The 26,884-nt window shown below is 37.9% G+C and overlaps 1 protein-coding gene across 7 annotated transcripts in view; it reads left to right on the forward strand.

Annotated features, from left to right (window-relative positions):
- SRPK2 (SRSF protein kinase 2) overlaps window positions 1–26,884 on the forward strand; it is a 124,256-nt gene that overhangs the window by 85,916 nt on the left and 11,456 nt on the right. For all 7 annotated transcript variants that reach the window (XM_089524550.1, XM_089524552.1, XM_089524553.1 and 4 more), the window contains 10 exons: window positions 1,936–2,044; window positions 3,569–3,656; window positions 3,925–4,012; window positions 7,035–7,141; window positions 10,478–10,643; window positions 11,358–11,383; window positions 16,028–16,274; window positions 17,614–18,102; window positions 23,902–24,002; window positions 24,110–24,217. In XM_089524550.1, the coding sequence (XP_089380676.1) occupies window positions 1,936–2,044; window positions 3,569–3,656; window positions 3,925–4,012; window positions 7,035–7,141; window positions 10,478–10,643; window positions 11,358–11,383; window positions 16,028–16,274; window positions 17,614–18,102; window positions 23,902–24,002; window positions 24,110–24,217 (1,529 nt within the window). The remainder of the gene's footprint in view (window positions 1–1,935; window positions 2,045–3,568; window positions 3,657–3,924; window positions 4,013–7,034; window positions 7,142–10,477; window positions 10,644–11,357; window positions 11,384–16,027; window positions 16,275–17,613; window positions 18,103–23,901; window positions 24,003–24,109; window positions 24,218–26,884) is intronic.

Here is a 26,884-nt window from a genome sequence, read left to right on the forward strand (position 1 = left end):
CTCCAGAATATTATCAATGTCAGGACTATCAATACTGTCAATGTTTCTGACATTTGGAAGATCCTAATCACTTCTCTTTGACATCGTGAATTAGTTTGTATATCTCAGTATTGGGCTGCCCTTGATCTCTCTCTCCAGCTTCTCCATCAACTTGCAATTCTCCAGCACATCAGCTGTCTCCTCTCAGTACTCAACCATCATTGTCCCAGGCTTGTTCTCTTCCATCTCATACCCCTTAGATATCTTCTTCTTTATAAAACATACTCTGGTTTTCTCTTGCCTTCTGTGGCTTGCCCATCTCAAGCCATTTCAACAGTGGACACTTCCACCTCTGAAGATGTGTTTGACTCAGATTCAGTGTCTTATGTTAAACCCATAAGTGATGCTCCCTCTGCTTTGGGGGGTGAATGTGATCTTATTTCGCCTACTGTTGGCATCCAGTCTTTCATTGACTAGATTGCTGTGTTTTTGTTGTTTATGGCAAGAAATTTGAATTTGCAGGTTCATCAATCAAAGCTTGTGGCCGAAGACTCGGTTTTTCAGAGGTTGCAGAGTCAGGCACTGTGTCTAGCTTCCTTTCCTCTTCTCTGCTGTCTTTAAGAGGACAGGAAATCATGAGTAACTCCTCCTTCAGTTCCTTCAACCTTGAAGATAGAGGGCCTATGTAAATTGGTAGAAACCAGGTGGGAGTGGCTTGTGCAACATTCTAAGCGTAATCTTATATTTGTTGATACAGCACAATCCAGGTCGTCACAAAAGTTTCATTTGACCTCTGCAGACAAGGAGGGCAAGAAGCTTGATGCCATGGGATGCAAATTCTATTCAGCATCTGCCCTATTGTTCCACATTTCACACTAAAGTGCTTTCATAGGAAAAATCAGCAATTTCTGTGTTAGAAGCTGTTATCCTTCCTCAGCAAGCTACCCGATGAAGATTGTAGGGTTACAATAATGTTACATGCTGAGGCACATAGGATGGCAGCACAGCAAATAACCAAGAACCCCACTTGCACTTAGAATCCCACCTAGAACATTTCAACAGATGCAGTTCATAGGGGCCTTGCTTAGATTCACATTCCCAAGCTATCTTCTTTCCTTATGACAGGAATCTTGTCCTCTGGGGTGCTTTCCAGGACACTTGAGATCCTCAATGTTTCTTGATACAAGCAACCAATTCATTACCACTGCCATAATCTGTTTCGGGGATGATGTCCTTTATTTGAAACCCTGTATTTTATAGATCATACTAGCTAGGAACAGAGGCCAGATTATAGATTGAGAAGTGTATTTACTTTGAAACTCATGAATAGTATTGGGACTCCTTTGTGGAGGACTGAAGGAGATGAGACACAACAACCATTTGTGTGGTTGTATTTCAAAAAACTTGGAAAGTTTATTCGTTATTAGCTGTTTGAAGTATATATTAAGGCCAGAGTGAAATCCAATATCTTTGGATATAAACCTATTCATATTTAGGTTTTAAAATCATGTTAAAATTATACGACAAAGATATATTATAGATCTGTGATTTGATTACTTCCTAAAGTCTTGCAAACCTATAGGTCAGCAACAAATAATCTTCTGTCTGGTTGGGAATAGACTTCTTTGCCTTTGGAGTAGTTTGTAGAATGAAGAAAAAAAAAAACAGAGCTGGACTTTACAAAACACAGCTACCACATGATTTTACATGAAAATCCCCTGAGTTTGGAAGGCAGGATGGAGCATTGTGATTGGTAGGGAATATGTAAAATGGGATAGATAAGGGCAGAACTTGGTTTTATGCTTGATATTGGTCTTTTATGTGTATATATATATCTTCTCTTATATTGAGAGCCTCCCTGAAAGATTGGCTCTACTGGAAACTGTAATTTCTAATGTTTATAAGTAATTAAAAATTGCTGATTTTATGTGTGTCTTATTTCATATATTCGGAAAGGAGGCTATCACCCAGTGAAAATTGGAGATCTATTTAATGGCCGATATCATGTCATCAGGAAATTAGGATGGGGACACTTCTCTACAGTCTGGCTATGCTGGGATATGCAGTAAGATATACACTTTTTCACATGCTAACTTTCTAATGGATACTTCATTGGATTTATTTTCTTTGAACTTGCTAATGGATTTGAATCTCAATGGGATTATGTAACATTGCTATTTGCTGTAGGCTGTATAATACAGGAGTATTAATATTGTCCATTCTTTCACTCAGATTTATAACACTTATGAATCTGAATATATTTTCATAAACAAACCATTAATACACATATTGAATACACATACTTTAAGAGGAAGTTTTACTGCAAACAAGATTTATCTTTTGTATTTTACAAAGGTCAAGCATTTTATTATAATTATATTTTAAAAAAAATATTAAACTTTCACACAATCACAAACAGGTTTTATACAAATATATCTAAAGCAAGCATATGCAAACTACAATAACCTAAAACAAAAACAAACTTAACTAAACTACTAAACAAAACAAAACACACCACTGACCCCCTCAACTGATGGATATATACCACTATTATTATATTTCCTTATATATGGTAATATATTTTATGCCTCTGTAACATACCAACTCTGTTTATTTTATAAAACCTAAAACTGATTCATATCCCCAGTGATACTGTAAGTGTTTTATCAACAAGTCCCATTTTTTCTTAAAATTGTTCAGAGATTTCTCTTCGGCCAACATTTCAGTTTTTCCATTTCAGAAGTTCAGTTGTTTTCATCAGCCAGTATTATAATTATACAGTCGGCCCTTCTTATACATGGATTTTTTATACACGCATTCAAGCATCCACGGTTTGCAAATGTTCCACAAAAGTATAAATTTCAAATATCAAACCTTGATTTTCCATTTTTCCATTTTGCTATGTCATTATATTTAATGGGACTTGAGCATACATGGATTTTGTTATCCACGGGGGATCTTGGAACCAAACCCCAGCGTATAACAAGCGTATAACAAGTCAACCGTACTTTTGATGATACTTTGATGATAATTATACTTTTGATTCAGATGGTAAAAAATTTATTTTGCATCCTATTATTGGAAGATTGTATGTATGTATGTACAGTCGGCCCTCCACATTTGTGGCTTTGACCTTTGTAGATTTGATTATTTGCAGATTTGATTAAAATGTTCTCTCTAGCAATCTCTGGGTCCTCCAGTGCAATTCTCCTTGAAGTTGACCATAGAGTTGCGTTGGAGGATGTAGGGATTACTAGAGAAGACACTTCTCTGGCCATTTATAGGTCCTCCAGTGTGATTCTGTGCCAACCTCTGGCAGTTATTGACTATAGAGTTGCACTGGAGGACCAAGATTCCTAGGGAGATGTCCTCTCAGGTTAAAAAAAATAGTGTTTCTTATTTGCAGTTTTTCGAATGTGGAGGGCCCATTATATATAAATTTAAGCTGTCCTTCAGTCACTTGAATATCATTAAAATATGACCAACATGTTTTTTCTAGTGGGGAGATGTATTCATTGTTCTGTGGTTGTTTTTTTTAAATAGCAAAATGTTCTGGCTTTGACAGTTACTTTTACTTATTATTTTAAAGGGGAAAAAGGTTCGTTGCAATGAAAGTAGTGAAAAGTGCTCAACATTATACAGAGACAGCCTTGGATGAAATAAAATTGCTTAAATGTGTAAGTATTGTGGCAATATTTTGTGCTTATCTACTGTGATGGTAATTTTTTTAAACAGATGAGTAATTTTGGAAATTCTCTTGGAAATTAGTTAAACAGAACATAACAAATAAAATTGAAATTGCAAAGTACTTTTTTTTAGCTGAAGTGTCCATGAAAAAAATGGTTAAATTATGTTGTTTGATTATATTATGTAATTAAATGGTGATATTTCAGATCAGTTTAAATTAAATTTGTTTAAAATATTTTTTCCCAACTTTTTTTTTAGGTTCGTGAAAGTGACCCTAATGATCCAAATAAAGACATGGTTGTACAGTTAATTGATGACTTCAAAATTTCTGGCATGAATGGCATACGTATCTTTCTCTCTCCCCTACCCCCTTAACTAATGTCTTGGTTTTAAACGACAGGCAAACCTTATTTGTTTTCAGAATGAAACACTGGATTATTTATTTATTTATTTATTTATTTATTTATGTACATTGGCTTCTTTAGCAGAGAAGGGAGTGATTGATACTTCTTTTTTTAGTGCTATGTGTTTTTAAATATTATATTTTGATCATATGTTTATCCTCTAAAATAAATTTACTGTTCCTGGAAAATTTATGATACTACATTGATACTAAATTGGCCTGTTTTCCCAGCGTAGACAGAGAATTACATATAACACATTAGAGGATAGGCCTGTGAAAGTACCTCTAATACTGTGGGTGATGTGATTAAGTCTTGTGATTATATTTCCCAAGTAAATGTGTAGTCACTAATGGTCACATACAGCTCCCAGCTGAGATCACTTAAACATAGCATCGATACAACCTATTCTGGACAATAATGTTGTCATCTCAAAAGATCTTGGTGGACAGCTTTTACTTGCCTACAAACAACCTACCACTCTCAAACAGTTACTTATCTACAGGAGGACACACAACATGGATGGGAAAAATGGAACAGACCTTGCCAGAAACCCAGATGCCACCTCTGCCCATACAGCTACTCAGGAAATGTAATCATGCAACCTAATCACATCACCCACAATGTTAGAGGTACTTTCACTTGTTCATCCTATAATGTGATATATGCCATCTATCAACAATGCCCTTCAGCACTCTACAATAAGCAAATAGGCTGGTCTGTGTAGAGAATAAATGGCCATAAAACAGACATTATGAGTAAGAATGCACAAGTCAGTTGCAGAGCACGTGAGGCTTCCTGGATATTCCATCTCAGAATTCAGAAAAGCAGTCTTTGAACAACAAAACAAAACGAAATCTTCAAGGGGAGATTGGAAAGAGAAACAGCAGAGTTAGGATATATCCACAAGCTCCAGTCCTATCAACAGTGGATTGAACAGGGGCAATGGTTTCCTGGCACACTAAACATATTAGAACACTAGTTAATACTCCAGCCTCAGGAGACTTTCTTGCCCATTTTATCACATCTGCTTTCTGGTTCTAAGCTGGCAATATACTATATTCCAAAAATTCCCTCCACCATTCATATGGGTATCTTCTCATCTCGGCATTAAGCAATATCTTGCCTCCCACTCCTGTTTTCCAATGACTGAACTTGGCATGCCATCACCATACCCACAGGTTTGTATTTATGTTACTATTTACACCTACAGTGTCTGTACATAGGTATTTCACTCCATGCATTTGATGAAGTAGACTCGGGCTGTGCAGACGAACCCTAAGGGATGACCTTCAGCTGCCCTTTCTTCAGCCAGATCGGGGCTGTGGCAACTGCACACAGCAGCCCCGATCTGGCCTTTCCAGGCCACGATATCCATAATTCCACAGCTCCTTCACTGCTGCATCATGTGGACGCAGTGCTGGAGGAGCTCTGTGATGCCATACAACATGTGGTGCGGCGCACGGCATGGCATCCTGGAGCGGAGCCAGGGTGTGTGTCATGAAGATGCTATGCCCTGACTCCTCCCCCCAACTGGCCTTTCAGGCTGGTGTGTAAACCTCTCATGTTTGTAGCATACGAAAGCTTATGCTACAAACTTCTTTCTCTCAGTAAGTCTCAAAGGTGCTACAATATCCCTTTCTATACTTTGCTATGACTACCAAGAATAAATGAATGACTCTTACATAAGTGGATTTTAAAACCTCATAGACATCACTGTAATAATAATACTATTTTTTGAACATCTTGTTGGTGGTGTATATAAGTATGAAAGTGTATTTATCTTTAGCAGTAGTCTAATGGTAACTATTGCTTTCTGCTTATAGCTCATCCACCTGATAAAATAAGATCTTCCTACTATATTAAAATGAAATATAAAGCATTATTGCTGTAGGAATAAAGTAAATTGATTGGACTTTTTACTGGAAGCACATAGCAAGATGCTGGAAGCATACAGCAGTATGTTCCCAAAACACATACTTTGGACACCATTAACTTATCACCCTACCTTTTATCCAAGACCTTTAAAATGACTAATCCATAGATTTATGTATAACAATGAGCTGTATAAAAATAGCTGCCCAACCATATTATCACCATTTCATACAACCAGTCTCATTAACACACAATCCAGAGCATTACAAACCCTCGTAGTTCACTGTGATGGGACCTTCAGAAAGAGCTAAGTCGCTTTTACCTTCCAACCTCAGAAGGTTCCCTGTCACTAATATGGACCCTGTTTTTACCTTTTTCACACTACCCTTAAGTGTATAAGGGCAAGAGTTCCAAGTGTCTCCATAAACCAGTTTAGGTAGTGTGTAAACTCTTTACAATTTATAGTAATCAGTCCAGTCAGAGTCAACCACTGCAAAACAATAACTTTTATTGAGAAACATAGAGAGATAAAGTACCTTGTGTGAGTTAACTTCAAGCTCAGTAGGCTTTGAACCACTCTTTATCCTACTCCCTTCTCTATAAGTAGAACCATCAACCAGACCTGACTAGACTAGACCAGACTAATTGACACAATTAAACTCTATTATGGTCTGTTTTGTGGGTTCCATTTTGTTGAAGCAACAGTGCAACGTTGTTTTTGGTGGGCTCAAGCCCCTCTTTGCCGATCCCTCTTTTACAGCATCCTGGGTGATTGTCAGGCATAACTTTATTATAGTTTGGAAAAGTTCCTTTCAGACTATAACACCCATGACCTTGATGACTGTGGGATTATTAGAAATTATTTTGGAAACATCTTTCAGATTATGTTCTAAATTTAAAGAAGATTAGGGAGTTGAGAGGAGAGGCTTTTAGTCCCAATTTATATTACATCTGCACCAGGCTTACTTGCATACTTTAGTTGTGTTTGTTGCATACATAGTCAAAATATAGAATATTTACTTGTAATATTTTTTTCCATGATGGTTACAGACTAATGGAATTATTGGCCATTATTCCTTAATTAAATCTCAGATGTTTGTATGGTTTTTGAAGTACTTGGACATCACCTTTTAAAATGGATAATCAAGTCCAACTATCAGGGCCTTCCCATCCGTTGTGTAAAAAGTATAATACGACAGGTAAGATGCTAATACAGTCTTTCTTGCAATGTGTGAATATTTGTAATGCAAAATTTTATCACTCAGCTGACATTATTTGGACTGTGTTTTCACAGATCTTACCCTTCTATGCTTCAAAGGGCAGTTACTTGCATTTATAATATTGCAGGTAGCCAATATGAATGTTTTTAGTGGCAGTCATTAAAAATGTTTTATTTTTATTTAATTTATAGAAAATATTTATTTCACCTTCCTGGGACTTGTGCAACACAAAGCAGGAGCTGCTGCTGTTGTTGTTGTTGTTGTTGTTGTTGTTGTTGTTTATTGTATTTATATCCCACTCTTTATAAATGCTCTCAGAACGGCTTACAAATTGGTAATTAGACAGTTTCCTGCCCTCAGGCTTAAAATCTAAAGGCCCAATACACAAGAAAAGGAGATGGGCAGTTAAATCCAGTAATAAAATATAAGAAATTTCAAAATGGCAACAGCAGTACAGTAATGATAAAAACAGACAGATACAGGAGATTAAACTGATAAAATGAATGCCTGCCCAAGCAAAGTCTTTACCCTGCATAAAAATGGTGTCATAGAGGGCATTAACCTAGCATCCCAGATTGTGAATTCCACAAGAAAGCTCTTTCTTTTCGCCTTATCAGACTGCTTTTTCTCATTAGTAGGGGGTCTGTCTGATCTGTTTCTTCCTCTGAATTTCTAGCTTTTCATTTAATATTTGCTCAAGATTTGTCTTTTTTGTATGCTGAGGTACAGCAGTGTGAAATATATAAAAAAATCTTCCAAAAGTGTACATTTTTAAAAATACTAAAAAATAGAAGCAATTCTTCTTTAAATGTTCCAGTCATTTCAGAAGAAATACCGGCACTTTAATAGTCCACAGTAACATAATGCAGCAATTAACAATAGATCTGGCATGGCTTTTCATGTCTAGGCTTTGGTCCTTTCTAAAAGAAGTTAATGTAATGCATATTTTCCCTTTTGGTCTTACTCATGTAAACTGAAGTTGATTGCAAATGTAAGCAGGGATCCCCCCCCCCCCCAATTCTTGTCTAGAAAATAGAAAGTTTGTCAGAATTTGTTTATAATACTATGCTTAGATGTATGATTTTGAAGTCAGTGTGACTTAATGTGAAACATGTTTTTAAGTAGGGAACACAGAAACAAGTTTCTGGCAAATCCTTTTAACTGAAGAGCAGCCTTGAAGGTTGTAGTTGGAAACAGGATTGACAGGAAGGAGAATTGCTTTAATATTTTCCTTTCTTGCTGTTTGTTCAAAATTATCATTGCCCAAGCCGCTTTCATACTTTAGAACAGGATGTCCTTTCCCTCAGATTTCTTCTTCCAATAGAAATTTGGGGATGGTTATGTTGAGTAGTTCAGTGGTTCTCAAACTTTTTATCCTTTGTGATCCCCTTTACATCTACAAGAGGATATTGTGCCCTCCCGCTCAATGTAGAATATGAATAAAAATACTTTGTTTGTTTAGTGTGCATAGGTTTGTTTGTACATTCATGTGTAGTCACATTTTTAACATTTTATAAGGAAATGAGATTATCCAAATTAGAACAGTTTTATTTAAATACATTTAATACTTAACACATGTGTAAATTTTACACATATTGTCCCACACACAGCTACGCTCCCACTCAGTCATGCTCCCTCAGCCATGCTCTTTCATTTTTTCACTCACATGCATACTGTTTGCTCTCTCACACATACAGTCACACAGAAACGTTCATTTTATTATTTGTCTGTCATTGCTCTTTGTCTTCACATGGTCAAGAAGGAGTGGTCCCTTCCTGCACTGAAATCCCTCAACACCATCTTAACTGAAAACAGGGTAGCATTTTTTACTAAGTGGTTTCCTTTTCCTGTAACTGTCTTTGGTAAGGCAGCTTGTTGGCTTATGTGCTCTGCTTCATGCATATTATAAACTGGATGATAGAGGTTAATACAGTAAGGAAGCTTGGGCACACAGAAGCCTATTTTAAGTGTACAAGTAATGTATGGGCCTAGAGATTTCTAGAGAGAATACTCTACTAGACATTTGTAGCTCCTCCAGTGCAATTTTATGGCCAGTGTCTGTTGGACATTGACCACAGAGTTCCACTGGAGGACCTAGAGATTCCTAGAGAGGTGTCCTCTCAGGTAGAAACATGGTGTTTTTGTTATTTGCATTTTTTCCATATTCACGAGGGTCTGGTGCCCCTAACCCTAGCGAATATGGAGGGACATGTGTGTGTGTGTGTGTATTGTATATGAGTATATACAAGTGCATATACAAGTATGTAAAAAGATGAAGAGTGTGAATGTGTATATGTGTGTGTGTGTGTGAGAGAGAGAGAGAGAGAGACAGAATTTGTGTGCGCGACTGTGTGTAATGAATGTTACCTAAGAGTCAGAAAAAGAGCATTACTGAGTGTATCTGAGAATTAGTGCGTGACAGAAAGTCACACACACACTGAGAGAGGGACCGAGGGTGTGTGAGAATGTGTTGAGTCTGCAGCAAAGTCTTATCCTGAGAACTGGGCCAGTGATGAGATGGTTGGGGAAGAAGAAGCAACAGCTTGGGATGTCACTCATTGAGACCACAATCCAGCAAGCTTCCATATTCTCCTCCTCCTACTTCAGGAAGAAGTGGCTGCTCCAAATGTCCTCCTCACCTTTCTCTTCCCCTCCAGAACATAAAAAGTGTGCGAAGAGGGAAGGAGGAGAATCAGGGTCTCTTAGTCTTGCACCACCCCCCTGAACAACTCTTTCGCCCTCCACTGTTTAAAAACCACTGGAGTACTTTACAAGAAAGGAAAAGCTTAAACCTTTCTCTAAATTCCTCCAAGGCTACTTGTTAATTTGAAAAATACAAACAGAAATTGCTGACACTCTGTTCATGCATCATGCATGTTACATATCCCTATAGTAAAATACATGGAAACTATGAAACTTTAATATATATGGATCATTTGTGTTTGTTTTTGATTACTGAATATAGGATTTAATGATGCTGTTGCCATTCTTTGAAATTATTTGTCAATAATTATATTACTGTTACTTTCTTGTTTATATTGTCATTCCCTGTTTTAACAATGTCTTACTGAAAGGTGGGGCAAAAATCATCTAAAGAAATAAATACTGTAATATTTATATAACCTGTAATGATATTGTAATTTATCTACCTGTGAGTTTTTTTTAAAAAATTGTACAAGAGAAAACATTTTGGTAGTTAACATCTGCAAAACCTGTTAAGCATTTCCTTACTAATGTTATTAGTCTGAAAGCTGTTGAAACCAAGAGATTTCCTTTGTAATGACATCCTTCTCCTTTTGATCGTTTTGCAATCAGGTATTGCAGGGTTTAGATTATCTCCACAGCAAGTGTAAGATCATCCATACGGACATCAAACCAGAAAACATCTTGATGTGTGTGGACGACACCTATGTACGTAGAATGGCTGCAGAAGCTACAGAGTGGCAGAAAGCTGGTGCTCCTCCTCCTTCTGGCTCAGCAGGTATGATAGTAGATTTATACCTTCAGTAACTAAAACCAGATTACAATATTGGCTGGATTAACATTTTATCAGTTCAAGATAATGGGCATAATAAATATATATAGTTTTTAAAAAGTTAAGAAAAACAAGCTCATGTCATCTAGAAACTTGATTATGCTTGGCCAGCAGCGTACAATTTAATATATTACAGCTTCCAATTTGCGGTGGATCCGTTCCAGACCCCTCTCCCCTGTGAATCAGAAAAACTGCAAATATTGGAGCCCCATTGTTTTTAATGGGTGCACTGTGCACGTGGTGTACTTGCGCACCATTTTGTCCGTCCTGGCTTCCCATCCGCGGAAATTCAAAATCGTGAACAGGAAGTCAGCAAATCTCAGGGGACGACTGTCAATGTTTGCACAAGATTTGTATTTTAGGATTTTATACTTGCTTTTATTATTATGAAACCTTTTCTTGAGGTTTGTGGGCTGATTATATGTCCACATCAACAATACATTAGTGTCAGAATCCTGAAATCTTTCATCTACTTTGTGTAAGCATTCCACTTTCTCTCTAGATTTTAAAAAGTTTATGCTGTTTAAAAATGATCTGTGAAAGGTTTAGCTGTCACCCTCTCTGTTAGTAGTTTTATGGATTTATGGGTGTTATAATGTGTGCACTTATCACTTTATGAATGTGACTCTGTTTTCTTTGTTTTTGTGTTTGTGTTTTTAGTGAGTACTGCTCCACAACAGAAACCTGTAAGTACTCTAACCTTCTTATTGTATATGTCCTTTTAGCATGTTTGAAAGTGGAATTGATAACATTTTAAAATTCATGCACAATTTTTACATGATAACGCTTGTGTGTGTGTGGTCCCTTGCCTAAAATTATCTAAATGCATTATTTGTATTGTAAAAAATACATTATTTCTATTGTATTTTATTAATAGTGCAACTATTAAATACAGCCTATTCTGGGCAAATATATATTCGACTATAAGTCGACCTCATGTATAAATTGAGGGCAGGTTTGGGGGCCAAAATTGTGGATTTTGATATGACCTGAGGATAAGTTGAGAGTAAAACTTACCAGCATGTAACATAGGAAGTAAAGGATGAAGCAAAGGAAAATTATGCTAAAGATCTTTAAAAATTTTGACAGGTATAACTGCTTGTGCTGGCCCTAAAGGTTGGTTGGATGAGATAGTAGAGGAGGTTGATGTTTCTTTTACGTGCTTCTGAGAAGAGATTAACGTGACCCTTTAAGACAGTTCTTCATGTTGTGGTGACCCCCAACCGTAAAATTGCGGTGTCTGGGTTCCTAAGACCATGGGAAATATGTGTTTTCCGATGGTGATAGGCGACCCCTGTGAAAGGGTCGTTCGATCCCCAAAGGAGTCGCGACCCACAGGTTGAGAACTGCTGGATTAAGGCCTCACCTTTCACCAGGGCATGGTTCCCTTTTTGATAAGAGTTAAAGTACAATACTTACCTTGACCCGTGGATAAATCGGCCCAGGGTTTTTTTGGGTCAATTTTTTGACTAAATTTTCAAGACTTATACATGAAAATATACAGTAGGTGCATTCTTATTAATGGCTTACAGACATATGGCTGTGGATGAGATGAGGGAGCTGTTTTGGTTGGACTGCTCAAGTGTTTCCTTTCTGGGGCCGGAAGGGAAGTCTTGAACATGTTTGGGGTGTGCGCTAGTCACTGAGCACCAGAAAAGCCTTACTATCTGCTTTCTTCAGCTTGGAAATGGGGACAGAGTCAGAGTTTTCCCTCCAGTTGTTGCATTTAGAATCTGGAGAGAATAAGAGTGGCTGAGGCTCCTCTCATCATACTTTCTAGAAGGTGGTGAAAGGCTAGCTATAATGAGTAAAAATGTTAATTCCATTCTCATGTGGACAGAAGTAAAGGAAATTCTGTTGATTTCAAGATCCAAGTTGTAGTGTGTGCTGAAGTCTTCACAGGATAGAAGATCTGTTGTATGATGTGTTTTCCTTGCCAGCAGCTACTATATAGGTTGCATTCTTGTTCAGTTAAGCAGTTAATTTCCACTCACTGGAATGCAAAACACCTGTGAAACCTATTTTTCTCAAATTCCATTCCCCCATGCTTCATGGCAAATTTCTGTTGAAGCAGGAAAGCCTTTCAAAAGCATGTAGTGATATGGCATTTGGATCAGTTGTTAAAATGGAAGAGGGAAGTAAACAAGCTCCCACCTAATTACAGTATCTCTCTATGAGATGATGGCTGCATTCTAGTACCTTGCATTAATGGGAATTCTGAGTTGCATCCATAATCATCCAATGCACAATATATATATTCCCTCAAATGTCTAACAAAATGGTTGGCATTTTAAAGAGTACAATCTAAATATTTAAATAAAAACTGAGAAAGGTAGATAATAAGAAATTTATGATACAATGCACCCTTTCCTTGCACAAGGATCTGTTCTGGACCCCCACCCCTGGCGTAAGGCAAATTCCGCTTAAGTTCGAGCCCCATTGAAAACCTCTTCCATTGTGCAGCTTTCAGCATAAGCTGGAAGCCGCGTATTACGCAGGTGTACAGTATAATAAATCTTACATAAGTTCTAACAAATTGTACACATCTAAAAGTACACTAAACACTACCTTAGTTTTCCTGTTGGTACAGAGCCTCCTGTGGTGCATTGCTTAATTTGTGTTGTTCAGTCTTAACAGAAAAGATTGATCAGCTTGCAGTGAAATCCTGCCCCCCCTCCCATCATGATGGCTGATGGGGCTGGGATGTCACATTGTTGCCTCTCCATTATTTGCCAGGAGAGAGGAGCACAGTTGAGGGTGAGGGGCTCTGCCATGCCTGGGTAGGCAGTCATCTGCTGTCACTTGAAACCCCCAAAACAGGGCATTTTGTGTACAAGGAAAGGGCAGGAAAAAGTCTACCCTACTTTGACCTGAATATTGTTGGTTGTCCCAATTAGAGTGAATCCATTGAATAAGTGGGATTCCTTAAATGTTGACTTGTCATTTGATATTTGATTCAGTGAGTGGAACTACCAATAGGATTCAAGTGTACATTGGAATGCAAAGTTATTCTATTCACCTTATATGGGACCAGTTCACTCCAGTCAGCTATGCCAATCTATAGCTGGAGTAACAAAACCAAAAACTTGGTTTCTGCTCCTCGAAGGAGTGATTAATGCAGAGGTGGAGCCACAATTTAATCTGCCACTCTCTTTTTCCTCAAGAAGTTTTCTTTTCTAGGCCTACAATATGTAGCTAATTTCAAGGGAAAAAAGAATTAGGCTGTCTTGATCTTAGCTAGTACAGTTGGCCCTTGGTATCAACAGGGGATCCTCTCTGGATCTCCTTGTGGATACCGAAAACTGTGGATGCAATGGGGCTTCGCCGGCCCAGCCACCCAAAGCCCACCTTGCTGTTTTCACCATGGCAGGCAGCAGGGGGCTGCCTCCCCTTCCTCCTCCTCCTCTCCCCCTGTTTCCGCTTACTTCCTCCTCCTCCTTGTTCATCCTCTTCTTCCTCTCCTTCTCCCCTGCTGTGGCTGTTTACTTCCCCCTCCTCCTCCTCCTCACCACCACTTCCTCTTCCCTCCTCCTTCTCCTCTTCTTCCCATCACTGCCTCCTTCTCTTCCTCCACTTCCTCCTTCTCCTCTTCCTCCTCTGCTGCCCCCGCATGTGGACTTGTCATCCGCGAATGCTGGAATCCGCTGATAGCACATTCACAAATATGGAGGGCCTACTGTATGTGGGACATTTATTGAATAGTGCAACTATGATGATTGATGAGTTATTCAGCATAGCAGAAAACCATTCTTACATAAGGAATGCCGAATGTTTTGTCATCTGAAATATAGGGTGCAGAGATTTTATGAAGTGAGCAGTAATGGCTTCTTTCTCATTATCTAATACCATTGACCATGGAATCCTTCTGGGCTACCTCTCTGGGGTGGGACTTGAGGGCACTGCTTTGCAGTGGTTCTGGTCTTTCCTGGAGGGGCGGATTCAGAAGGTGGTTTTGGGGGACTCCTGTTTGACTGTCTGGCCATTGGCCTGTGGGGTCCCTCAGGGTTCTGTTCTGTCCCCATGTTATTCAACATCTATATGAAACCACTGGGACTGGTCATCTGGAGTTTTGGGGTGTAGTATCACCAGTATGCGGATGACATCCAACTTTTTATTTCTCCTTTCAATCTGACTCCAAGGAAGCTGTCCCTGTATTGAACCAATGTCTGCTGTCAGTGAGGGACTGGATAAGGGCAAACAAAGTGAAACTTAATCCAGACAAGACAGAGGTGCTTCTGGTCAGTCATAAGGCAGACCAGGGAATAGGGACTTGGCCTGTGCTGGATGAGGTTACATTCCCCCTGAAATTTCAGGCTCACAGTTCGAGTGTTGTCCTGGACTCAACTCTGAGCCTGGATGCCCAGGTTTCAGCAGTGGCTAGGAGTGCATTCGCACAATTAAAACTAATGTGCCAGCTGTGCCTGTTCCTTGAGATGTCAGATCTGGCAACGGTGACACGTGCCTTGATTACATCCCACTTTGACTGCTGTAACACACTCTGTGTGGAGCTGCCTTTGAAAACTGTTCAGAAACTTCAGCGGGTTCAAAAGACCGCAGCCAGAATGCTGACAGGGGTCAGTTACAGGGAGCATGTAACTCCCTTGTTGAAGCAGCTTCGCTGGCTACCGGTTTATTTCTGGGCACAATTCAAAGTGCTGGTCATGACGTATAAAGCCCTACATGTCCAGACTATTTGAGAAACCTTATCTCCCTGGACTAACCTGCTAGAGCCCTGAGATCCTCAGGAGAAGGTTTTTTCTCCATCCCACCAAGATCACAGGCTCACTTGGTGAGGACATGAGAGAGAGCCTTCTTGATCATTGCTCCAACCCTCTGAAACTCCTTTCCACAGGAGGCTAGGCTGGCCCCCTTTCTGCTGGCCTTTCACCGGCAGGTAAAAATATTTGTATGCAGTTAGGCTTTTTAAAATTATGGAAGAATGGCTTTATTTGGGGGAATTGTTTTACATTATATTTTTAAACTTTTGTATGTTTTAAATTTTAACTTTGTAGTGTTTTAATTAGGTTATTTTAATTGTCGTTTTAAAAAATTGTTTTAATGTGTTTTATATTGTGAGCTACTTTGAGTCCCTTTTTGGGAGAAAGGCGGCATAAACATAAAATAAAATAAATAAAACAATGCATCTTATACCAGCAGAGTAACTGAGACATGGGGTTATTTCATCCTCTGAATTCTGTTGAGTTTAAATTTTGTGGAAAGTTAGTTCTGCGAAACTGGGCAGTGCTGTTTTCATTTCACAGGCTTTAACTTTATGTTGGATTATTGCTTGGAGTAGTAGTAATTAGCTCTGGTTTTGTTCGTTTTTTTAGATTGGAAAAATATCAAAAAATAAAAAGAAGAAACTGAAAAAAAAGCAAAAGAGGCAGGCTGAGCTACTAGAAAAGCGTTTGCAGGAAATAGAAGAGCTGGAGCGAGAAGCTGAGAGGAAAAAAATAGAAGAAAAAGTAACCTCTGCTGTATCATCCAATGAACAAGAGGAGGAATACCACCCGGAAGTCAAGCTAAAAACTGTTGAGCTAGAAGAAGTTGCAGATGAAGAACCTGGGAATGAGGATGGTAAGTGTTGTTTGTTTTATTTTGCAATCAAAACTATATTAGATGCAGAGAGGCTGTTGAATTAGTATGTTCTGGTCTGTTAGTATAAAAACATTGGCCAGATCAAAGAACCAGGGATCGCAGAAGGGTTTATATTTATACAATCCCATGGAATAGTTTTGCTACATGAGCAATTTCACTGGTGGAGCCAATAGAGTATAATTTCCCCTACGCCTACAGCTATGGCACATATTTCTTTGGACTACTAAGAAAACCATCGGAACAGATTTTCAGGTGATGACAGCCAGAAGAGAGAGGGGAGAAAGACAGTGTTCCATTGAAGTTGCACAAGGCTGCATCCATAGAGCTACATATGTTGGTGGAATTACTTCTTTGGATCCTGACCATTTGTGCAGATGGCAGCTCTTGTATATCGTGTAGCAAGTTGCTTTCAAAATGCAAGGGTGAAATGAACAAGGGAGCCAAATATATTTTTTAAAACAAGAAGCACCACTGGGCTAAGAAGGCTCCTTAAGTCTTGTTTTTAGTAAAGATAACACTGTTATGGTTAAGTGAAATTTTGTTATGCATCTGTCCTACTTGAGCATTTCCACCCTCCATTTCAGTTTTGAAGCTAATGACAGTTAAAATTGTACTACCATTTTTTCTAACGATAGTTACTGCCAAGCCACTATCCCAAAATCTCATTCAGTGTTAACTCAGTGCTGGTATGGATGTAAAAATAACCACATTAACAAAGTAAATGAGAAATGGAGGAAAGCAACATCAACTGATGGTAGAACAGTATGCAAACACGTTGGACACATATGGCTAGGTGATCTGGGTAGCATTTTATTTGCATTAGGCCAAAGGTGTCTCACTAAATTCTGTCAAATGTGTAGAATAAATATGAACTAAACATTATGCATTTTTGTATTTTGTTAAGGCCCACAGTTTTCTTAAATACCAGATCTCCATTATTTATTGTTACCACTGGTTCAGGTCACAATGTTTTGTTCAGTGTTGCCATAATGAAATGCAGTTGCTGGAGAGACTTCTGTGTTTTGTTTCAAGGGGCAACTACAGAAGGAAGCTGTTTTAAAAACAGTGGCTCAGCCTAATAGTAGTACAAAAATGCTGTGGAAGCCTGTCTAATTGACTTATATAACCAGGAATATGTACAGTTCTTCAATGTGGATTACCTTCGGGGTAAAATAGCACTGTACTGAAGCTATCTATTATGTTCAAATGCTGAAACTATGTAATATGTTCAAATTGTGGTAAGAATCAAAAATTTTAAGGCCATGTACTGATGAGAGAAAATCTAATTTAACATGAATATCTCTATTTAATTTCTAAGGTGAAACAGAAGATCAGGATGAAAAGGAAGACACAGAAAAGGAAAACACAGAAAAAGATGATGATGTTGAACAGGAACTTGTCAACTCAGAGTCTGCAGATCCCACTTGGATAGAATCACCTAAAACAAATGGTCACATTATAAATGGCCCTTTCTTATTGGAAGAACAGATTGAAGATGAAGAGGAGGAAGAGGAGGAGTGCCCAAATGCTGAGCAATATAATCTTGATGAGCCAAATGCAAAAAGCGATTACAGTTATAGTAGCTCCTATGAACAATTTAATGGTGAATTGCCAAACGGATGTCATAAAATTGTCGAATCACAGTTTTCTGAATTCTCAGCTTCTGTGTTCTCTGGAGCACTAGATGTTGTAGCTTGTGGTTCAGCTGTTTCTGAAGAATCAACTGTTACTGAAAGAGAGGGAAGTACTCCATCCCATGATAGGAGCAGGACAGTTTCAGCATCTAGTACTGGAGACTTGCCAAAAAGTAAGCTTTTTTTTTCAAGTTCTGTTTTGAATACACTTGATAGGGCTAAACTTTGTAATGCTATCTTTAGTGTACTGTCCTTTTCATACTTTTACATCTGTATAATGCTCAACATGTTATTAGAAGCGTATTAGAAGCGTGCTTATTACAAAATGCAAGGCAGAATGCAAAACATGGTACTGTTGGCATTTGTATGTGTGTTTGATGCATTGTTAAACTTTACATTACATAACTATACTTAAGCTATTTTTATGCTTTCTTAATAGCACAGCATTGCTGTGTTACAGCTGGGATCTAAGGAACTGTGCAATGAGTCCTGTGCACCTAAAATGCCTTTGGGCTTGTATTTTATGAACAGCCTACCAAACCATATGGTTAATGACTTTTGACATTGAGGGGGGATTCAGAAGCAGTTTACAACATAACATGGGGATCCAGTATTCAGAAAGAAGGAAAAAACAATGCATTCTATTGAGGCTTCCAAAATTATTGAGCCTAAATCAGGTTTTTGATCACAGCACAGCCTACAATTTCATTCTTTTACATGTTTATTGAATTTTTGCCCCACCTTTTTCCCAGGATGGAATCCATGTTGGCTGTGAGGGCATATCAGACAAATAAGTATTACTTGTCATGCTGTTTTCCCTGATGCTACTGTGTACGCATGTATGTAGAACAAATTACTGCACATAGGCCGTGCATTCTTTGCATTTCACTGTTTTCTGTTCATACAGTAGCAATAAGTGAGCTACTGTTTTGGTTCACTTTTATCCATAGGGATGTGAATTTCCTTTTGAAGGGTTTGCATCCATTTTCTCTTAACTTCCTGTCTCTATCCTGGTGTCCTGGAAAGTTCCACCTGTGTGTAGATACTGGAGTCATGCCAAGCAAACAGGGAATTCAATAGTGTGAATGTTGCTGAGCGACAGAAATGTTCAGATGTGAACATTAGAGCTCTTAGTGCAATTTGAACATGTACTATTAACTGTGAACCTTGACTTTAAAAAAATCTGATAGACTGAAAAGTGTGAAGCCAACCAGATGACCAATAAATCCTGGAAGAAGGCTAAAAATTGTTGAGTAAAAAATCAAGCCAGTGCAGCACATTCCAGGAATTCACAAAAGGATTTCTGTGGTGCTCTGAGTGTGATTGCTTGTTTGGTTGCTCTTTTAGATGGGGAGAAATAAAATTTTGTATCCCTCCTGTCTTATACAGAATCCTCAGCCATGAATACAGTTCCAAGGTTCTGAACAAAGGGGAGCCCATATGTTTAATTTGCACTCTTTATTTTTGGCAGTTGCACTCTTTCTAATAAAGAGTAGCTGTAGCTCCCCTGTGATGCCTGATATTGGATGGTTAATACGTCCATTTTTGATACTACGTTCTGCTTACAATTGTGCAAATAAGAAAACGGTTTTGTAAGAAACTTTTTAATAGTGATTTTTAAACAAAGACACCCACTTTGTCTGAAACTCTTCTGAAAGAGACCATATTTTACCTACCACCAAAGAGAAAGATGCACATTTTTATGCTGATGTTCTTGTAATTGGTTCTGGCACGGATACATGAGCAACATAGATACTCAAGCCAACTAATCCCAACTACTGCTTCAGATTATGTACTCCATCAGGAAACCCAGGTAAGATCTTGTCTTTCAAAATACCTGACTTGCTGTTTGTTAGTATTAAACCTTGTTGGGGCGCTAAGGCATTTGACTGGGATGGAAATTTTATTGGGATTGAAAGGTATTACCATAAAGAGAGCGGGGAGCATTTCTATTGCTATTCACATAGCCTGCTTATAGTATGTATTTATGTATGTATGTATGTATGTATTTATTTATTTATTTATTTAGCGCTGTAGATTTGCACAGCGCTGTACATACAAACAATAAACAGATAAGAATAAACCTGCCTATGGCATACAATCTAAGAAATAATAGGATAATACATATAAAATACATAGCAGTACAGGAAATGGTTCAATAAAACAGGCAACAAAAAAGAACATCAAATAGCAAATGATAATCATGGAATGCCTGGGAACGCTTCTCTGAACAGGATAGTCTTCAACTCCATTTTGAAGCTGGTTAAAGAAGTGATGACCCTTGCTCGTGGGGGAAGAAGGTTCCAGGAGTGAGGGGCAGCAAGTGAAAAGGGGGATCTGTTCCTCCAAGCATATGAGGAAGTAGACTGAAGTCTACAAAAGCTTATGCTACCAATTTCTTTTTTTCCTCTCAGTCTCAAAACTGATACATTACCCCTTTGCTGCAAGACCTCTTGGCATTCTTATCTAGACTAACACAGCTATATCTTTGAATTTTAGTTATAGAAGAATGTTTTTAAATGTGTTGTGTTTTGCTAGAAAGAAAAATTGGTTTGGAAAAGGATGCAGGTGGTGAAGAAAAAGAAGAATGCTTTATTGATTGCACCTTAACTATCTCCATTACATCTAATACATAATGTTTTCTACATTTTCTCAATAGGTTACTGGAAGGCTATTGGCAGTTTGAGAAGAGGGAGCAAAGCCAGCAATGTGAATGCAGAGAGCTAGCCAGGAATTGGTAGAATCTTTGAATCACTGAATAAGGGAATTTCAATATCAACTTGAGAAAGAACATAGGGAACTGATTGACCTGTAGATCAAGTAAAGGAAGAAAATGAACAGAAACAGGAGGTGGAACATGGGTGATCAAAATGAAGCAGCAACAGTAAAATCTCCCTCAGCACTTAATGCCTCTGGACCCAATTTATGTTCTTCCAGTATTTCTTGGATCAGATCTTTCAGGTCTATGACAAGAGTGACTTCCAACTCCTTACAGCATTAATTCTGGATGGCCATAATGAGAATTTTGTCACTCCATACTTTCATCTTCCTTATAGAGCTGGAATTCTTCATGGGATTAGAATTTATTGGGCAGCACAACTCAGATTATGGTACCATTATTGTCATCATCAACATTATCAACAAGGAGAACAAGCGTGCTTTATAGAAGTCAAGAAGGAAGAGCTGTTTTCAGAAGATGTGTACTTCAATCTGTACCAAACCACTTTAAGAATTATAAACCTAAATGTATAAACAACTGTTGCCCTAGATCTATAAAATCCTAAGGAAGGATAGATCATCAAGTATATTTGCACTACAATTTCATATTTGTAAATATTTGTAATTGTTATCAATTAAAAGGGAAAAAATTGAAAACCTCCAAAGTAACAGCTTCTTGACTTCCAGGATATATGGAATGTTCACTACAATTGAACCTATAGACATGTAGAATTCCATGTTATTTCCTCTATTGTCTGGAGAAGGAACCTCTTGTTTCCTTCAGATCTGCAATTTCTACCCATAGGAAAAACAGAGAAATGCAGCATTTCACTGTAGCTGTGACTGAGAAGCAAGTCAGTCCACAACCAGAAGATAACCATAAAGAAAATAATCTGTATTCATTCTAACTTGTCTTTTATTTCGTGTGAAATAAGTTCCTGGAACACAGCACTCCTACACACCATTGGATTTAGGCAGGGGGAGCATGGGGGAGGAACCAATTTAAATAGATTAAAAGTAGTTTGTCCAGAAAGATATCACTTCCTAAGGAAGGATAGATTGGTTCCCTTGCTATTATCTTGGTATGGGTATTCAGAAAGGCTTTGATTGCTAAGGAAGAGCTTTTAACTGATGGCTTTTAACTATATTTGTTTTTGTGTTTTCTAAATTGCTTTTAATTCAGTTGTGTTTTAATACTGTATCTTTTGTATTGTTATTTGCATCTAGTTTTTAATCTTGTGTGTCCCCATTCGAGGAAAGAAGTTGGGATATAAATAAAATAAAGAGTGAGACAAGTGATCAGAGTTAGGGGCCATGAAATTAATTGACTTGACTGAGAGTGGCACCTGCAAGATACAGAGTTGCCAGGAGATAATTGTGCACTATATCATACTTCATAGATGCTAAAATTGTTCACTGATTGTGGGTAGAAACATTGGCCATTGTTCTTAATTTTGATTCTTACCAGTTTAGCACAGTTGACATGTTCAGAATGAAAAAAATCAACAGATTCATTACTGACATTTTTTGTTTCAGAAGTTCAAAAATCTAAGATACAAAATTTATATAGTTACAATATTTTTCAGTATTTCAAAAAATGTTTGCCTTGGCTTCCCCAATTTCACCCAAGTACCTTTGCTTTAGTGTCATAACCCATCACCCAACCTAGGATGGATCAACATAATGCATGATTTGGGTCTGTCAAGCTGACAGCTTCTTGGCAGCTTCATCACCAGAAAACATAGAACAGTGGTAGGAATGGTACATAGTTAGGTGCAAATGGAGGGGGACAGTGAGGATCAGATAGCCCTAACAAGCTATTCTTAAAAAGTATTTCAGCCAACATGGTCCAAAACACTGCAAAAATAATCGGGTTTAAGACCACTTTAACTGCCCAGTTCATTGCTAGGGAATCCTGGGAATTGGACTTTATTGTGACACCAGAGCTCTCTGATAGAGAAGGCTGAACGTCTCACAAAACTACAATTCCCAGAATTTGCTAGCATTGAGCCATGGCAGTTAAAGCAGTCTCAAATTGGATTATTTCTGCAGTGCGTTTTGGACCATGATATCAGTTGCATATTTTCAAGTTCCTTGGTGGTTTGTTTTTTTTAAAAGACAATAGCTGTCTGGAATTATATTGTCATTTATTTTGTGTTTTCCCTTCTGTGGGTTTATTTTCAGTTGGGTACAAAAGACTAAGGATTACTTTTATCAAAATATACCAGAATGGGGGCAGAGGAAATGGGTTGATGCTTTTCTCAAATGCCCTAGATTGAGGATGGAAGAGCAACAGACAAGAGGTGGAATGAATGAGGGATGGTATCTTCTTAAAAGCAGGATTACTCAATACTAGTATAGAGTGGTAGAGATTTTTTCCTTTCTTTTTGAATGTGGAAGAAAGGGGATTGTGGGGCTCATGTAGTGCTACTACATTGACATTTGTCATTTGAACAAAGCAAGAACAAGTTAGGGAGGTAATTTGCCCCAAAGGAAAATGTTTGTTTCCTTCTGAAAAGAAAAGCTTTAGAACATCTAAATTTCAGGTGTCACAAAGCCAGCTTTGTTTATTACTGGTAGGTCACCTTTACTGCATAGATGGCTCAGAAAAATGAAGTAAGAGGGGCATCATTTTTGTTGCTGCAATAATTGTTTGCACCTGACAAGGCGGCGATGCCGTCTTGTGCAGGATGCTGCCGCCAGTTAAGACAGTTCACACTTGGATTTTCTGCAACTGTGGAAATATTAAAGGATCATGCTATATATGAGCCCTGGTGGCACTGTGGTTAAATGCCTGTACTGCAGCCACTCACTCAAAACCATAAGGTTCGAGTTGAATACCAGCGAAAGGGCTCAAGCTCGACTCAGGCTTGCATCGTTCCAAGGTTACTAAAATGAGTACCCAGATTGTTGGGGGCTACTAGCTTACAGCTGTAAACCACTTAGACACTGTTGTGTTTGTGGTTAGCCTTTCTGATTTTAAATTAATAAAATCTGTATGCTGTGTGTTCCTTACTCTGTGTGTGTGTGGGATAGGGAGTGGGAGAGACACTTGTAAGATGGTGAATCAAATCACTGACAGAAAAGATAATACTGGACAAGTTTTCATCCTGCCAAATTATATAACATGCTAGGTTACCACCCTGTGTGGGCTGTAAACTTTTTCACTCTTGTTCTGTTGTTGCAGTTTTTTAAAGTATACACGGGACTGCCTGCCATAGGTATTAACTGTACTTCTTCTTTACTTATAATAGCAAAAACACGTGCTGCTGACTTACTGGTGAATCCTCTGGATCCAAGAAATGCAGATAAAATTAGAGTCAAAATTGCTGACTTGGGAAATGCTTGCTGGGTGGTAAGTGTAACTAATTTTTAATGTGTAGGAATGTCCTTTTTAAAACCTGTCATCTAAATCATAGAGCTTTTTAAAAATCACTACTGTCGTCTTCATTTTTTTTTTAGCATAAACATTTCACAGAAGACATCCAGACACGGCAATATAGATCCATAGAAGTTTTGATAGGAGCTGGTTACAGTACACCTGCTGATATCTGGAGTACGGCATGTATGGTAAGAGCAGGATAACATTGTGTTCCTACTGAATTAGAAAAACAGTTAGACTGATTTATGTATGGCCAAGGTATTAAATGGAAGAAGACATAACAATAATTCAAAAATCAATAAAAATTATTTAAAAATAGATCATGTATGTAGAAAGATCTTGTAACACATTTGCGACTAATTGAAAGAAAGAAGTTGGCAGCAAGAGCTTTCGTAGACTTCAGTCTACTTCAGATGCATCTAAGGAAGTAGACTGAAGTCTACAAAGCTCATGTTACCAACTTCTTGCTTTCAGTTAGTCTCAAAGGTGCTACAAGAGCTCTTTACATACTGATTATGCAGACTAACATGGCTATATCTTTGAATAATAGATAAGTGATTATAGTTGTGTGTTGCAGATTCCTGATCTTCTGAGGCATTGCTTGACAATGAGACACTTCCACTATACATAGTGGGAATTTTTAAGAAATGTTTTTCCTTGATCAGCAGGTATCCCCCCACACACCACAAACTGGATTGAAAACTCCTCTTTGGTTTTTCCTTATGTTGCCCTATACCATATATTGTATCGAAATGCTACAATATAAATAACATTTTCAAGGTGCAATTGAATTGGGTCAGAATATTTTTTTTAACCTACAGTGCTTCTATTGCTCTGTGCATGGACATCCCTCTGATTTTACAGTGCCTTATAATGTGTAGAATTGTAAATAAAATTATACAAATAGATTTGCTATAATATTGGGGTCCCCTAAATAAGGAGTTTCATAAGCGAATAACCAAATAAGTTGGAATGGACATGTATAGATGTAGGCCTCACATCTTCCAATACTATTAGAGGTTTGTTTGGTTTTTAATCATTGGTCAGTGGGCACATCCAGATTGATGGAGAAGTCTCAGATTTTGTTCCTGTTCTTTCCAGATTTTACTGGGTTAAAATAAGATGACCTGGAGAGATACGGTAGTATAAAAATTTTCTGATCATACTGGGAGCTGACAGAAAAATATTCTGGGATAAACAAAACATGTATTGATCTCCAAAATAAAATTGGAAAGAACAGGAACAAAATCTGGGGCTTTGTGGTCTTTTTAGGGTGCACTTAAAAATCTCAGATTTTCTTCCTGTTCTTTCCAGTTTTATACGGGGATGAAATAAACTGAGTGCCTAAATCCCATAAAGGCATCAAATCCCGTTTGATCTTAGAAGCTAAGCAGGATCAGCCCTGGTTAGCACTTGGATGTGAGACCACCAATGAATGCCATATGTTGTAGACTATATTTCAGAGGAAGGAACTGGCAAAATCACCTCTGAGTATTCCTTGCCTCATAAACCCTGTGAAATTTATGGGGCTGCCATAAATCTTGAAGGCACTTGCACACATCAAATAAACTCACCTAGGGAGCTGGTATATATATTATGATCAGATGGACAGAAATATTCTGGGATAAACAAAATGTGTATGGATCACCAAAATGTTGAATTTGTGGTTGAGTGTAATGATGTCATCAGAGCTTCTATATAGATGTGCATGGAAAATGGAAACCTTTAAAAGTGCACTTTCCACATAAAAATGTGTATTATGAATTGAACATAGGACAGTGGTTGACTGATATTTGTCCCTGATTTTAGGGAGCAGGATCACATTGTGGGTCTGTCTTTCCTCTCTCTGTCTGGCTGAATGTATTGGAAACTACACTGTCATTGACTAAGCCCCTATTATTTTATCAAGCTGTGTTTTACTCATTAAAGAGACAGGAGAATAAATGTTCCATTGGGAAAGGACTGAGCAAGCACTGTGTGGTATGTCATTACACCAGCTGGAAATTCATGATGTACAGGAATCCACTACAGCTGCCAGTAGTTTGGCTAGTAATACTGCTGGGAATGAGAATGAGACCTGTGATTCCATTCCTTGTCTTCATTCATGCTTTCTGGATTGGAGCCAGGACAAGTAATTGTAATGATCCCAGCTCTACCATCAAACTCCTATTCTTGCATTGTGCATTCATTGGTATTCACTGACAATTGGGAGGATAGACAGAATAAATATTCTGGGCTGATATATTTTTATTAATAGATATGAAAAAGAACATTTAAGATACAAAATGTTAGAGAAGTGATATTTTTCTAGAATGGTGAGGTATAGAGAGGGTGCAGCTGAATGTCTCTGACTTACTGCTTTGCCATAGATACTTTATATAGTCTTTTCTTGAGAAGAACAGAGAGGGGCACAGATACCTCCATACCTGTGTCCATGATGATATCTTTATGCAAGTGCCTGGGAGCTGGAAATGCAGATCCTCAGCCTATGCAAGCATTAGCTCTTGAAAAGGCTTAGGAAACCAACACAGCAATAAGATTTTGGGAGATTTCTAACCCAATATAAAGTAATAGAAATCCTGGTGTTTATATAATTACTATTAAATATTTTCTTTAACTGGTTCCCATTTAAAAAAAAGATACATAATCTCGACAGCAAAGGGATGTCTGTAGATTGCATAGAAAATAAATTAAGTATAAAGCTCTGATGAGGGTTTCAAGAAAATTCTTCAGTGCTCCAAATAATTTTATCTGCTATAGCATGTTTGGTTTAAATATTATATTCAAACACATTCAAATCTTTATGTGGATATTATTTTATTGGAATATTTCTAAAATGTAAAAAAATAGCATAT

Source organism: Sceloporus occidentalis, unplaced genomic scaffold, assembly GCF_023333645.1.
Source record: "Sceloporus occidentalis isolate IW3139 unplaced genomic scaffold, rSceOcc1.0.p SCAF_5, whole genome shotgun sequence".
NCBI classification, from domain to species: Eukaryota; Metazoa; Chordata; class Lepidosauria; order Squamata; family Phrynosomatidae; genus Sceloporus; species Sceloporus occidentalis.